Below are 12,394 nucleotides of genomic sequence, written 5' to 3'. Positions count from 1 at the left end.
GTGCATGCATTGGAGGAGTCAAGTCCCATGCTGAGCGCTGCATTTCGCGGGAAAAAGAAGTTGGAGTTGCTGCATGAAGACAGGGCTTAGGCGAAGAACAGCATGCACATGCATGAACAGAGTTGTGACGGAATTTGCAAGCTTTCACAAAATTGAGTTGTGGTGCGTTTGACGTTGCATTTAGTTGCTGAAACTGGGTTCATTAACGCTCCGAGAGCTGCTCCACCGTGGAGTGCGCTACGCAGCCGCCGTCAGCAAAACTACTACACCGAGTGTACGGATCCGATTGTCACGAAGGAACTCGTGTCCGCTGCGATGGAATTCCGCAGACGGGCCGACCCTCTGGCTGCCGTTGTATTAATCCCAGACCTGCCGACAACTCACGTTAATGCGCTTGGTTCCCATATAACCCTTCCACTTCTTGTAAGTCTTCTCTTCGGCTGCTGTAGAACCAGGTGTGCCGGCTGGCCAGTTCGCAAGGTAAGCTGGGCATGTACTTGGTATTGAACGCGCCATTGCATGCCATGCCCAGCGAGCGTTGCCGGTGAGATGCACAACGTCGCCACTGTGGACTCGAATCGCAACGCTTCGTGGTGCATTCTCACCTTCCCCATCATCTTCCCCTCGAGCCATGATGAAGATTCCATCGCATCCGACGCTGAAGCTTGCAAGCGCCCGTTGACACTGCTCGCTGACGTCGCGATGCACAGGCATGAAATCCTTGGCTGAGTACATTAAGACCACGCCAGACTCAGGCCGGATATGGGGGAAAAGTCCCGTCACAAGCGTTGACAGATCTTCCGGAAATGGCGTCGCATGCTTTGCGTAACTACGGGTTGGCCAATCGTATTGTTCGCCGAGTGTCAGCCAACGAAGCTTGGTGTACAAGAATTGCTCATTATTCAGAGCTTTCAACTTGTCTGGAATCTTTGGAGTCAGGCAGTCCTCCGGATCTGACCGTTGGCGAAGGAAGAAAGAACTATCAAAACGCAGTGCGGCTGACGTTGGTTTCGAGGGGTATGGTATATCATAGTCCGCCTGCAGGTTGATTTTATGGCCCGGATCCGCCAGATCTCTATGCATCAGACATGACGTGAAGAGAACTTGCGTCTCAGGTGGGAGGAGCCCAGATATGACTTGAAGGCCAGGAAAGTCGCGATGCTCGAAGATCTGTGCGTCTTGTGCAGGTACAGAGAGTGGTTTGCCCCTTGCATACGCCTGGCAAGCAGCGTCAATTTGAGCCGCTGGGACGATGCCTGCGGGTCGCCAGATGTCTTTGCGCTCTTCACTGAACTTATCGCGTTTACTCAGATCGAAGATGTTTGGATCGGTATCAAGGTCAGCCTTGCGCATACTTTGATATCGCCAATGCTCTTTCTGGATAAATTGTGGCGGGGTGGCATGGGTGTCATGATGCACCGAGCCCTTCTGCCATGATCGTCAGCCAGACCCGTTCAATCTGAAGGGGCGACATACGAACACGCTCAGTGGCATCCGTAGACAGGTCCATGGCCGCGGTAGGACGGTAGAGGTATGGCCGGGCGAGGGAGCGAATCGGCACCTGATTCAATGGAGGCTTCCTTAATGGGAGATACAGCCGTTCCAGAAGTCGCATTAACCGAGATCAGATCGCAGAGAGTTCGCAAACGATATGGTCAGTAGTATACGAGCTACATGAGTGGTATCACGAGTGGCCAGACCAAGAAAAGATCGAGTGAAAGTCGGTTCGTGCGCTGGCTTATCGATAAGCCAATTAGCGTCTTCCGCAATTATCCGTCCACGCTGGCGGGTAAAGAAATCAAACCATCCAGTAAGCGCATTCGAGAAGGCGTTCTATGTTCATTGCCATCGTCTTCTGTCTGATCAGTAAAGCCCCTCTTGTATCTGTCGAGGAAGTCATCATGCTCTCAGTAGCCAATAGCGACGTACACAACGGAGTGCGACTTACAATCCACAACATGACATCATAACTGACTGCGAGAAATCAGCCTCGAGGTTACTAGCGGAATATCTTCCCGCGGAAGGTGGATGTATACGAGGTTGCATGCATTTTTACTGTCGATTCAGTCGCATAGTCACCAAAGAACTTGTTAAAACCCCGCAGAACATGACTTTATTCTAACGACCGCGCCCTGACGTGGCACATTCAGTGACACAAAAGTGTAGATGTTTACAGGCCTTAGTAACTAAGTACCTCTGAACATTTCATTTATCCATGCAACGCATCGGCTTCTTTCGACTGCCAGGGCCTTCTTGTTTGATCCGATGCGACAAACACATGTTCCGGGTAGCTAGGCAAACAACGTACCGACAAAAAGCCTTTGTAACCAGTGCTACGGTACTATGCCCATAGCAAAATTCACAACTGACACCCGTAAAAGTACCCATTTCCAGGAAATATGCCAGAAGCCGGATGTGTCTTGAGTTGTAGATAAAAGTGGCCGAAGTACTGGGGAAGTACTGGGGAAGTCTAGCCCATAGTATGTCCGGCTATCTTTGAGACGCTGTATATGGTGTGATAGGTATCACTTTCCTTGTGAATTGGACCATGAGAACTCGTTGTGCAGCGTGATTGTCATGATGGAGATGACCGCTTTACCTCGAGAATGGTCGAACGGGCAGTTGAGATGGATGCGGTGGCGTAGATGTTAACCTTTGCTCAATGCTGACAACGACTTCGATCTCGTGTCACAAAGGGGACCAAAGATGCCTCTTTTTTTTCGACAGGTATCGCAAAATTGTAGAGGATACTGTAAAGAGATGTTCCAATACGATGCGATTAGGACAAGGCTGGAGCGCGTAGCAAAACAGCCCAACGCGGCACAGCCTCGCATATGGGGGCCACAATACTATTGCAACCAACAAAACAACAGCGCTAGGCAGCCGCGCGTGGGAAGTGTGGCACACATGATTTTAGATGTATTCTTCTCTACCGATATACCCTGAACTAACAAGTAAAGCGAAACATAGCTTTTAGGTCCCAACCCCCACCGCACTCTACCCTGAACCAAACGCCTGATGATCTGTCGCTCATCCATATGGTTCGTGTCGCATAAAGGGTGCTAAGGGAAGCTTCACACTACCTCGTCCCATCCAGCCGCTTCTCAGACGCCGCCGATCCATTCGTCCTTGCCTTGCGTGGCTCCGCTTCGTCCTCGTAAACCTCGAATGCTACGACGCATGTACACACCGCTGCGGACGATCCACCGGCGCCTCCATCCCGTATATCATCAGTAGAGTCGATCGTGTATGGTTTTGTGAGAATTCTGGCAATCTGGAGGTTACTGGCGGAGGGAGAGCATGCTTCGCTCAGCTTGCGGTGGCGCGTACAAGCTGTATTGGGTGCAGGAGGATGAACTATGAGAGGTCAATATCTTCTAGATCAGACTGATGATAGGACGATGTTACCTCCATTCGTCGGAGTGTTGGTTTCCTGGTGCTCTCCCTTGTTAACCCACATCCCAACACAGATCAGGTCACTATTGTGAGCCCTGGCAGCATTACCAGTAGATCTGTTACCGTTTGCTTGGACAGTATCGTACTGATGAAGTGACGATAAAGGAGGCTCTTGGCCATCTCGTTGGGAAGAGCCAAGGGTAGCCGCGGCCGAAGTCACTGCCACTGGTGCTGAGAAAGTCATGTTATTTAGTCAAGCAGTAGTATAGTCGTAGCAATTTTGTCTAACACGTCCCAACAACAGTGTATAAGGCGCTACTTATACTTTCGCTGCTTTACCATTTGCTAGGGTATAGTGAGCCGGTTTCCGTGTGTGTGAGACAAGTCCTCGTTGCGCAGCCCTCACGAAGAGGTGCAACTGGCAGTGCGCGGCTAGGATGACTCGAATCATTCATTCATCTCTCATTCGCAATGACGCTTAACCGTATGTAGAAGGTTTTCTGACTTGCCTCGTTTACGGGGAAGCGGAAAAAAAGCCACTGCATGCTCTTGTACCAATGAGGCAAGAGTGGAAGGACCCCAAGGCTGGTGTGGAAGCGTGGCTGTGGATACTGAGATCCGACTAGCTGCTCGAATTGGAAGACCCCCTGATCATAGCAGTTGCAGCCAGCTTCCGCGGTCGAACCAGACGCAAGATTCGTGGGGCTAATAACGGGCTCATGGCACGTTCGCCTACTGGAAGGTACGATCCAGCGGATGTAGCGTCGATTAGGCAGTGAGACCATTTGTATACAGCCTGGTGGTACACAGAGTAAGGATCAGCATGCCGAAGATCACAAGCACAGTAGGCGGTCGAGGTCGCCGGTCTGCTCACAACGGAGCACTCGCTTTGCCGGGTTACCACAGAATACGGCCCGAGTAACCCGCTTTGGCCAATGAGGTGGCACCAGAGTTGCACAGCTTCCCCGACCCGAAATCGCTGCTCATGCTTGCTTACCATTCAAGTTCTAAGACCACGGGTGGTGGATGACGCTTTTCTTTTTTCGATTACTACAAATTTTCTAACCTTCTTTCGGGGGTAGGTTCATATCATTTCCTTCACAAATGCAGATTTGGTGTTAGTTCTAGTGGGGTTTGTCCCAGGCACGCTTGTGCCTCAGAATCCGACACTAGGTGGTATAGATAAGGGACCTGATAAGCGGGTGACGAAAACAACAGCTGGACGAAGCCGGTTCCCCGAGATATCTAGTCGATTCAGTAGTAAGCACCACCAGGGAGTGAAGCCGATGCGAAGACTATGCAAGGGTGCCATCAAGTCTGTAAGCCCTGATCAGCCTTGACGGTCCAAACAGGAAAGAAAGGGATGCAAACCCACTTCCCCGGCAACCTCAAATGTGCGCAACAGTGTCATCCCGTAATGTTACCCAGTTGCATCATTGCCCTGGTGCCGTGACACGCACAGCCCTGCCGATTCCGCGCGAGGCAGTGTGTCCACATCAGCCTAATTCTCGGTCGCAGTTCCGCACCGATCGACTTCTCGAATCCTTCGACGTGCTGCAACGCCGCAGAATCGCATGATTGTAGGGAAGCTCACTCACAGTGAAGAGTATACCCCAGTGCAGTCGGTGGCCAGGGGATGGCCACATCGGTTGGTACCCGAACTCTGTTCACTTGTCGCTCATCGCCCAAGCTATTCAACGGCCAGTTCAATTCTGTGTTTCTGGATTACAGCTCAATGAAAGGCAAGATTGAAGTTGCGCAGACTCAGGATGAAGTTGAGAGTATTGCGCATCACAACTACGTACGCCAATGGCTTGGTAGACCACAAGTCTCGAGCATGTGACTGTAAGGTTGAGATTGGCTAAACGTTCTCCTTCCGAGAGTTGTTTCAGGCTTCTAGAAGCCTGTTAGGTATGGCAGCGGCAAGGCGTTTATCACGCGACGACCCAAAGCCCAATGCGAGGGTGAGACCAGCTACAAGATCATCGCCAAGAAGCGCATCCCTCTGCACTACACAGCTGGAAAGCCAAAAGCTCTTATGCGTATGGATCCGTGCGGCTGCTACGAGATGAATGCCATTACCGAAAATTGACGGTTTAATAGTTGCAAACGTAAGCGCTTCCCCTGCATATACGTGCATCAGGTGTGGCAGGTAATCTATCCGGTTGGGTGTGAGTTAGTCGGAAGCGCGAAACCCGGTTCTCCCATTGCTCGTCAAACTCCCCGTTTGCAGTTCAGCTTTCCTTGATTGGATAGTGTATTTTCAATAATGGATGATAATGCATTATGTGGCTGTGACAGTTCCGCAGCGCGGAAAACTCGCCACTGACTCTGCATTGCCCTGCGACAGATGACCCAATCCACAATTCACTGCACATGCATCTTTCGAGGATCGAGGCGCCTCATATGTAGTCCTAACCTGCCGCGTTTCCTAGGACCACGCTGCTTCAGCTCTGGTGGTAAGCCTCCGCGGAGGGTGCTTGGGATAGTTCTACGGGTTTTGATAAGCTTGGCAGCAACGAAGGACGTACAATACGTCGGATCCGAAGAGGTTTGGCGTGTTTCAAATCTTATCGAAATTTCAACAGGCGAGCAGGGGTGTGGCTACTGCTGTATAATTTGTTGGCCGAATGCATCAACAGAGCGAGGTTTCTCAACTGGCGTGCTTTCCCACACCGCTACATCAAGCCAAGGTCGCTAGTGTCGTTGAACAGCCTTCGGGTTGTTGGTGAGACCAGTGCAGTCGACGCTAGATCATCAGGCTGACTATGACCGGACGTTTCGTGGAATATGTCCGCCACGTGCTGTACGCAGTAAGACGGAGCTTGGACGCAAGACTGAGGAAATGGGATTGCAATCCTGAGATTTAACGCCTTTCTGTTTGACTAGCATCGCCTCGCGGTCGTAATGTTCGCCATGCTATACGTTGGTCTTGCTCTGACCTCCAATATTGAGGAGTTAGGCATAGCTGATGATGGGTTAATTTGCATCTCGAACCAAAGATCCACGGTCATGGAATTGGCGACGTGGGGTGACCGCATGAGGTCGTCAAGGCATCCATGATTACAACCACAGACAGTCCAGGGATGTTTGGTAAGTACCGTACCTGGAGGGGCTTGCCATTGGGTTCAGGCTGCTTCCGCTCTGTTCGTGCAAGGACAGCTGTGCTACAGTTAGCAGAGTGGAGATCATGCCTGTCGTTCGACCGGCCTGACGGCAATGGCGTAGTCTGTGGGTAGTAAGACCGTCAGTGCTGAATGTGGTGGCGGCATCATTGATGTGCAGCAAGGAACCCATGTATGCTAGCGAAATCATGGCAATCGCTTAGCATGGGAGACGACGATTGGTGAAATCTCTCCCACGTAGGATGTAGTCGGGCGGCAAAAATGAAATAATACATTGTAAAGTACAAAATTTGGTAGCAGCTGCTGCACCAGTTGAAGAAAAAGTTGTCCCGATTAGAAATTGACGCAACCGTAGCGTCTTCGGGAGAAGGCTTGCCCGGAAGTCACCGATGCGAGGTTCACCAAGCTGATGACAGGGACACTTCCCCAGTTGTCGATCCACCTGCGCTTTTCTCATCGTTGCCCGGAGGTGTTTGTAGTGGCAGCGATTTTGGAAGCTTGAACGATCATCTCGATCTCGCGAGCCATGTTGTCCTCCCTAATCCCCCTAGCAGATGCACACGTGCAACCACTATTCGCTGAAGTACCAGTAGACCAGTCTTGCGTCAAGCATGACGGTGGGACGTATTGGAGCATCTGGCGAGAAAATTTCACCGAATGCGAGCCAGGTTGCTGAGGACGGGGTCCGAGCACAGCCGCATGATACGTACATGGCGCATCTGAGGGCAACCTCCGTATTCCGTTCGTGACCGGACAGGACAGGCCTTGGTCGTAGAACTTGAGTGAAAAGGCATCGTGTCGATCGTTGCTGTCCATCTCCACAAAAGACAAGTGTTGCAGTGAGCGTGTTGGGGTAAAGTACTGGATGTGATGCTTTGAGCCAGTGTCTCCGGAGGAGGACTTCAAGGGAGGAGAACAATCTTGAACGTGCCAGAAGTGTCGACAATCTATCCTTCCAGGGACGATTTGGCTGTGGAGGACGAGAGAGTTCTCGAATTGTTGGTGTTGGTTTCGATATCACAGTGGCACTGGGCCTGTTTATATTCATGCCCTCCTTATGAATTCAAAGCGGTGCACCGACCTCGTAAAACGCTGATATCTAGCTTCGCCCTCTGCTGACACCTGGTCATGGCCAGTTGCGGCAACATGAAGCATGGGACTTCACTAGTCGTTGCGGTTTGGGCAAGAGCAGCGAAGGTCTGGGGTAAGGTACAAGGATGTGACAGCGATTGAGTGGCGTTCTTATTTTCCACAGCGGTCTCCACGAAGGAGCTCGGATCATTATGTTTTGCACTTCTTTGGTATGGCCTCCGCATGCTATGAACAAGAGTCTCAAGCCTCTACGCTTGTGATGAAGACCACTGCGCATGTTTTCTGCTTGTGCGAAGATGTCAGTAAAAAATCCAGCAAATCCAACCTCTCTCATACTGATCGATGAAGCAGAAGTCTCCGACTTACCCGAGCATCGCTGGTTTCATGATGCGCAGATCCAGTGAAAGGGGAATACAGGGACAGGGACAAGGGTTGTAGGGCTAGCATACACACTGAGGACGAGCATCGGCTGATGCAGGTACTGTACGTACGAAAGCGGGCACGCGCATCGCGTATCTTGTCAACGTCAAGCTGCAAGGCCCTGGTCGCCTTCATGATGCCGGAATGCTAGGATGGCGCGTGCCAAAACACATCCACCCCGTCACTATGACCTGAGAGCATGGGGAACATGAAAGTGTTGTGGGTGCAACCTGCATGCTCTTAGCACGCATGTAAGACATGCAAAAGAGTACGAAGATCTGCGACACCAGACCATGCCTGCACGCTCAGCAATTTGCCCAGAGCTGCGTCGAGACGGCATCCGGTTTCTTTGGCATCATCTCGGCGTGGCTCGGATCCAGACTTGCGTTTGCGTTGGAACAAAGCTGCAGTCAATCTTAGCGATGCCCCTGGAAGGCTGACTGAAGCCCCGACCATAGACCCGATTGCGGAGTCGTAAAATGCGTCGTGATCTGGTTTAGTGGCCTGAGACCATACGAGTGTTCGCGCGTCATTACCCAGGGTAGCGGTCAAGTGACAAGTGCAAGGAAGGCTAATGCAGGTACCAATCTTCCACACATCCTTGTACCTGAAGCAGACAGAGCAAACTCGAGGGTCGGTTTGGGTGTGGGCCGCATCGAGCAAGCTCACCTGGATACCTGGCTTATGGTGGCCCCTCTAGCATCGAGTATTGAAAATACCCGATTGCAGTTGGTTTCTTGACAAAGAACATACAATCATATATATGTTAAGCTCACTCGAGGCCGATCTTGCTCAATGGAGAATATTCTCAAAGCTCCAGCGTAAGCGGCCATGGCAATCGTCAAGGTTTCAGGATTCTCAGATAGACCAAGCAGGCTGGAGGAGCAAAATGGACGGGATCGTCCACAGAGTTCCACGTGCAGGTGCGGTGGAATACGACGCTAGGAAAACAGGCAGACATCGGCGCCACCGCGTGAAACTTCTGATCCTGACGTCCATTTGCGACAGGCGAGAAAGTGTTCCTGCACCCGATTCTTGCCATGAGGTTTGCAATCGACGCTCCAATTTGCCAGGGGACTAGCGGTGTATACCAAGTACGCTTCGCAATCTCCTGAGACGAACTATCGAAGAACAAACGTAGAAGGGCAGACGATGGAGTGGCAGGTGCTCAATCCAGAGGAGTGTGCAAGGACCAGGCGCTACCCCCAACGAGGATAGGCGGGAGATGCGTTGGCCATCCTCTACACACCATCAGCTTAGAAGCGAACGACCCTGCAAGACCGGTGAATTTGGCCCCAAGGCAGAGTGTCGATCGCAGCAGCGCTGAAACTCGACCTCGAGGTAAGGGTAGCGAGACGGAGATGACAGTCTTGGCCGTTCTTCTCTTCCTGGATTCACTTGCTGCGTCCGTGTGTCGCGTGCTTTCACTGCCCGAATTTTTCGTAGTCGTGACATAGTGGGGATGAAACTGTTGAGTTCGCGTGGCTGTAATACAGCTGCGACGGCTGCTGAAAGTCGACGCGTATTCTGATATTATTGGGTGCGTGGGCGCGTAGTTGACGCCTCCGCATATGCGCGACGTAGACCCCACAGCCTTATTCGAATGACGTAGTCAACGCGCAGACAGCCTGGTGGGTCGATGAAAGAATGGATCGCATCCTAGAGATGCGCGGAGCGGACGTGACGATGGCTCCCCAGTCGATGGGGGTGCTGTGGTGTTTGGAGTGGGGAACCGCGACGTTTTCGTGATGCGCTATCGGAACTTGCCGCTGCCAAACACGACGTGGGGGCGCGGGGAAGCCATCTAGAATTGCCAGGAGCCTGCGATAGCCGCAAACCTCAATTTTCTTCACAGTACTGGTGTCACGGTTACTGGAAACACTCGTTATAACGATCACGACGCGATGAACGGCACGAAGGGTGCCAATGGCACATCAACAGGCCCCAAGCTTCTCTGGAAGCACTCCTCCCCCGAGACGACATCTATGTACCAGTTCCTTCAGTCAGTGAACAAGACATACAACCTGCAGCTATCCGACTATTCGCAGCTACACAAATGGAGTATCGACAACATAGACAAATTCTGGCAAAGAACGTGGGAATTTGTGGGTGTCCGACACCGGGGAGCCTTCACATCAGTCAGTCATCGTAGATCCATCCATGTAGCCTCTACTTATAGACGATAGGCCGTGGATGAAAAATTGCCCATGTTTCCCCGGCCGGCTTTCTTCTCGGGAGCAACACTGAATTTCGCTGAGAATCTTCTCTTCCCGACCTCCGAGGTCAACCCCGAATCACCCGCCGTCATCGCCGCTACAGAGACTACACGCGAAACAGTGACATGGAAGGAACTCAGAGAGAGGGTGAAGCTATGTCAGGCCGGCATGATACATTTGGGTCTCAAAGAAGGCGACCGAGTAGCTGGCTATGTTGCGAACCATACCAATGCGTTGGTAGCAATGTTGGCCGCGTCGTCGCTGGGAGCAGTATGGACCGCAGTAAGCCCAGACACAGGCGTCCATGCCGTTCTCGATCGACTACGCCAGATTGAGCCGAGCCTGCTCTTTGCAGACAACGCCGCTTTCTATAATGGTCGGGGTCATCCAGTACTTCCTAAGGTCATCGAGATCGTCAGGGATCTCCCATCACTTGAAGCCGTCATCATCTTTCCTACTGTAGCTTCAGTAAAGTTCGACGTCACCTCGATCCCAGTACAATCTGGCAGAGCCTACGATTATGCGACGTTTACATCGCTCAAGGCCACGTCAGACCTGACCTTCAAGCAACTGCCGCCAGATCATCCAGTCTATATTCTTTACTCGAGTGGTACGACAGGTGCACCCAAGTGTATCGTTCATGGAGCCATCGGGACGCTACTCCAACACAAAAAGGAACATATCATTCACTGCTCAATAAAGCCTAGCTCACGACTCTTCTACTTTACCACGTGTACTTGGATGATGTGGCATTGGCTGGTCAGTGGGCTCGCATCGGGCGCCACACTAGTACTTTATGATGGTTCTCCATTCCGATATGTAGATAGTTCCGACGCATCGACATCCGTTCCCGACGACCTAGCGATGCATCGTCTGATAGACGAGTTTGACATCACCCACTTCGGCACGTCCGCAAAGTACCTTTCCATTCTGGAGCAGAAGTCCATCGATCCGTCTGCTGCAGGGCTTGCAATGAGAAGGCTTGAAGCAATCTACTCAACGGGGTCACCGCTCGCGCCTTCCACGTTTTCTTACGTCTATTCCGCCTTCCCATCAACCATCAATCTTGGCAGCATCACCGGTGGTACAGACATCATCTCGCTCTTCGGTGCACCCAACCCACTCCTGCCCGTTTATGAAGGTGAAATCCAAGGCGCTGGTCTTGGCATGGCAATCGCTGCGTATGACTATACAGGTGCCGATGTCTCGATGTCAGGCGAACCAGGCGACCTAGTCTGTACCAAGCCCTTCATATGTCAGCCAGTAGCATTTTGGGGCCCTGAAGGCGAGTCAAAGTACCGGAAGTCGTACTTTGACAAGTTCACGAACGAGAAAAGTCAGCCAATCTGGCATCACGGCGATTTTGTGCGATTCAATCCCGAAACCGGTGGACTGTGGATGCTCGGACGCAGCGACGGCATACTCAAACCAGCGGGCGTACGCTTCGGATCAGCCGAGATCTACAACGTGGTGCTTGAGCATTTCCCCGAAGACGTCGCGGACGCGCTTTGCATCGGCCGCAGGAGAGAGACTGATACGGATGAGACTGTTGTACTCTTTCTGAAGATGGCAGAAGGTCGTCAGATCTCTGCTGATCTCGTCGGGAGAATCAAGACAACAATCAGGCGAGCGCTCAGTGCTCGTCATGTTCCAGCTGTAATGGATGAGTGTCCAGAGATACCCATCACTACCAATGGCAAGAAGGTTGAAGGAGCTGTCAAGCAGATACTTTGCGGACTCAACGTCAAGACGAGCGCGAGTGTTGCTAACGCCGAATGCCTAGACTTCTACCGAGATTGGGCGAGGACGCACTGAGACTCCAGTTCGGGACTTGACGCAAGATTCTGAACATACGACCTACTCCACCCACGAGTCAGACACCTAGCTTGAGCCATACCTTGGGGTCTCGGACTAGCAAGCCCCACTTTAACTGCAACCAGATCATCTCGTCACACGTCGGGAGCTGGGACATGAGCTTAATTCCACGACGTTGCAAGGAGCGAGTAGGCCTATAGTGTTACTGGGTTCTATCAGCCACAGTGGACATTTCGTACAATCCTAGCCACTGACAAGCTCATCCTCTCGCCTGCTTTTGCCGATCATCCCCTGCCAACCAATATTACTCTTCTCTGCTCGCAACCATTG

The 12,394-nt window shown here is 51.9% G+C and overlaps 3 protein-coding genes across 3 annotated transcripts; 1 reads left to right on the top strand and 2 right to left on the bottom strand.

The window, feature by feature from the left end:
* Positions 1–357: 357 nt before the first annotated feature.
* On the bottom strand, positions 358–1,510 carry BKA58DRAFT_437746 (oxidoreductase domain-containing protein; the record flags this gene model as incomplete). The annotated part of the gene is made up of 2 exons (XM_046173520.1): positions 358–1,428; positions 1,481–1,510. 2 exons carry the CDS (start codon positions 1,508–1,510, stop codon positions 358–360), a joined length of 1,101 nt encoding a protein of 366 aa, XP_046027760.1.
* A 1,388-nt stretch (positions 1,511–2,898) lies between these two features.
* BKA58DRAFT_380470 (uncharacterized protein) lies at positions 2,899–3,827 on the bottom strand. Its single transcript, XM_046169910.1, has 2 exons — positions 3,409–3,827; positions 2,899–3,357 (listed from the first exon to the last, which is right to left on the bottom strand). The coding sequence occupies exons 1-2, from the start codon at positions 3,638–3,640 to the stop codon at positions 3,080–3,082; spliced, it is 510 nt and encodes a 169-aa protein (XP_046027759.1). The 5' UTR covers positions 3,641–3,827; the 3' UTR covers positions 2,899–3,079.
* A 5,918-nt stretch (positions 3,828–9,745) lies between these two features.
* Positions 9,746–12,370, top strand: BKA58DRAFT_128731 (uncharacterized protein). Its single transcript, XM_046164337.1, has 2 exons — positions 9,746–10,171; positions 10,220–12,370. The coding sequence occupies exons 1-2, from the start codon at positions 9,938–9,940 to the stop codon at positions 12,062–12,064; spliced, it is 2,079 nt and encodes a 692-aa protein (XP_046027758.1). The 5' UTR covers positions 9,746–9,937; the 3' UTR covers positions 12,065–12,370.
* Positions 12,371–12,394: the final 24 nt, after the last annotated feature.

Source organism: Alternaria rosae (assembly GCF_020736505.1).
Source record: "Alternaria rosae strain MPI-PUGE-AT-0040 chromosome Unknown BKA58scaffold_3, whole genome shotgun sequence".
Classification (NCBI taxonomy): domain Eukaryota; kingdom Fungi; phylum Ascomycota; class Dothideomycetes; order Pleosporales; family Pleosporaceae; genus Alternaria; species Alternaria rosae.
This window is presented reverse-complemented; position numbering and strand designations above follow the sequence as displayed.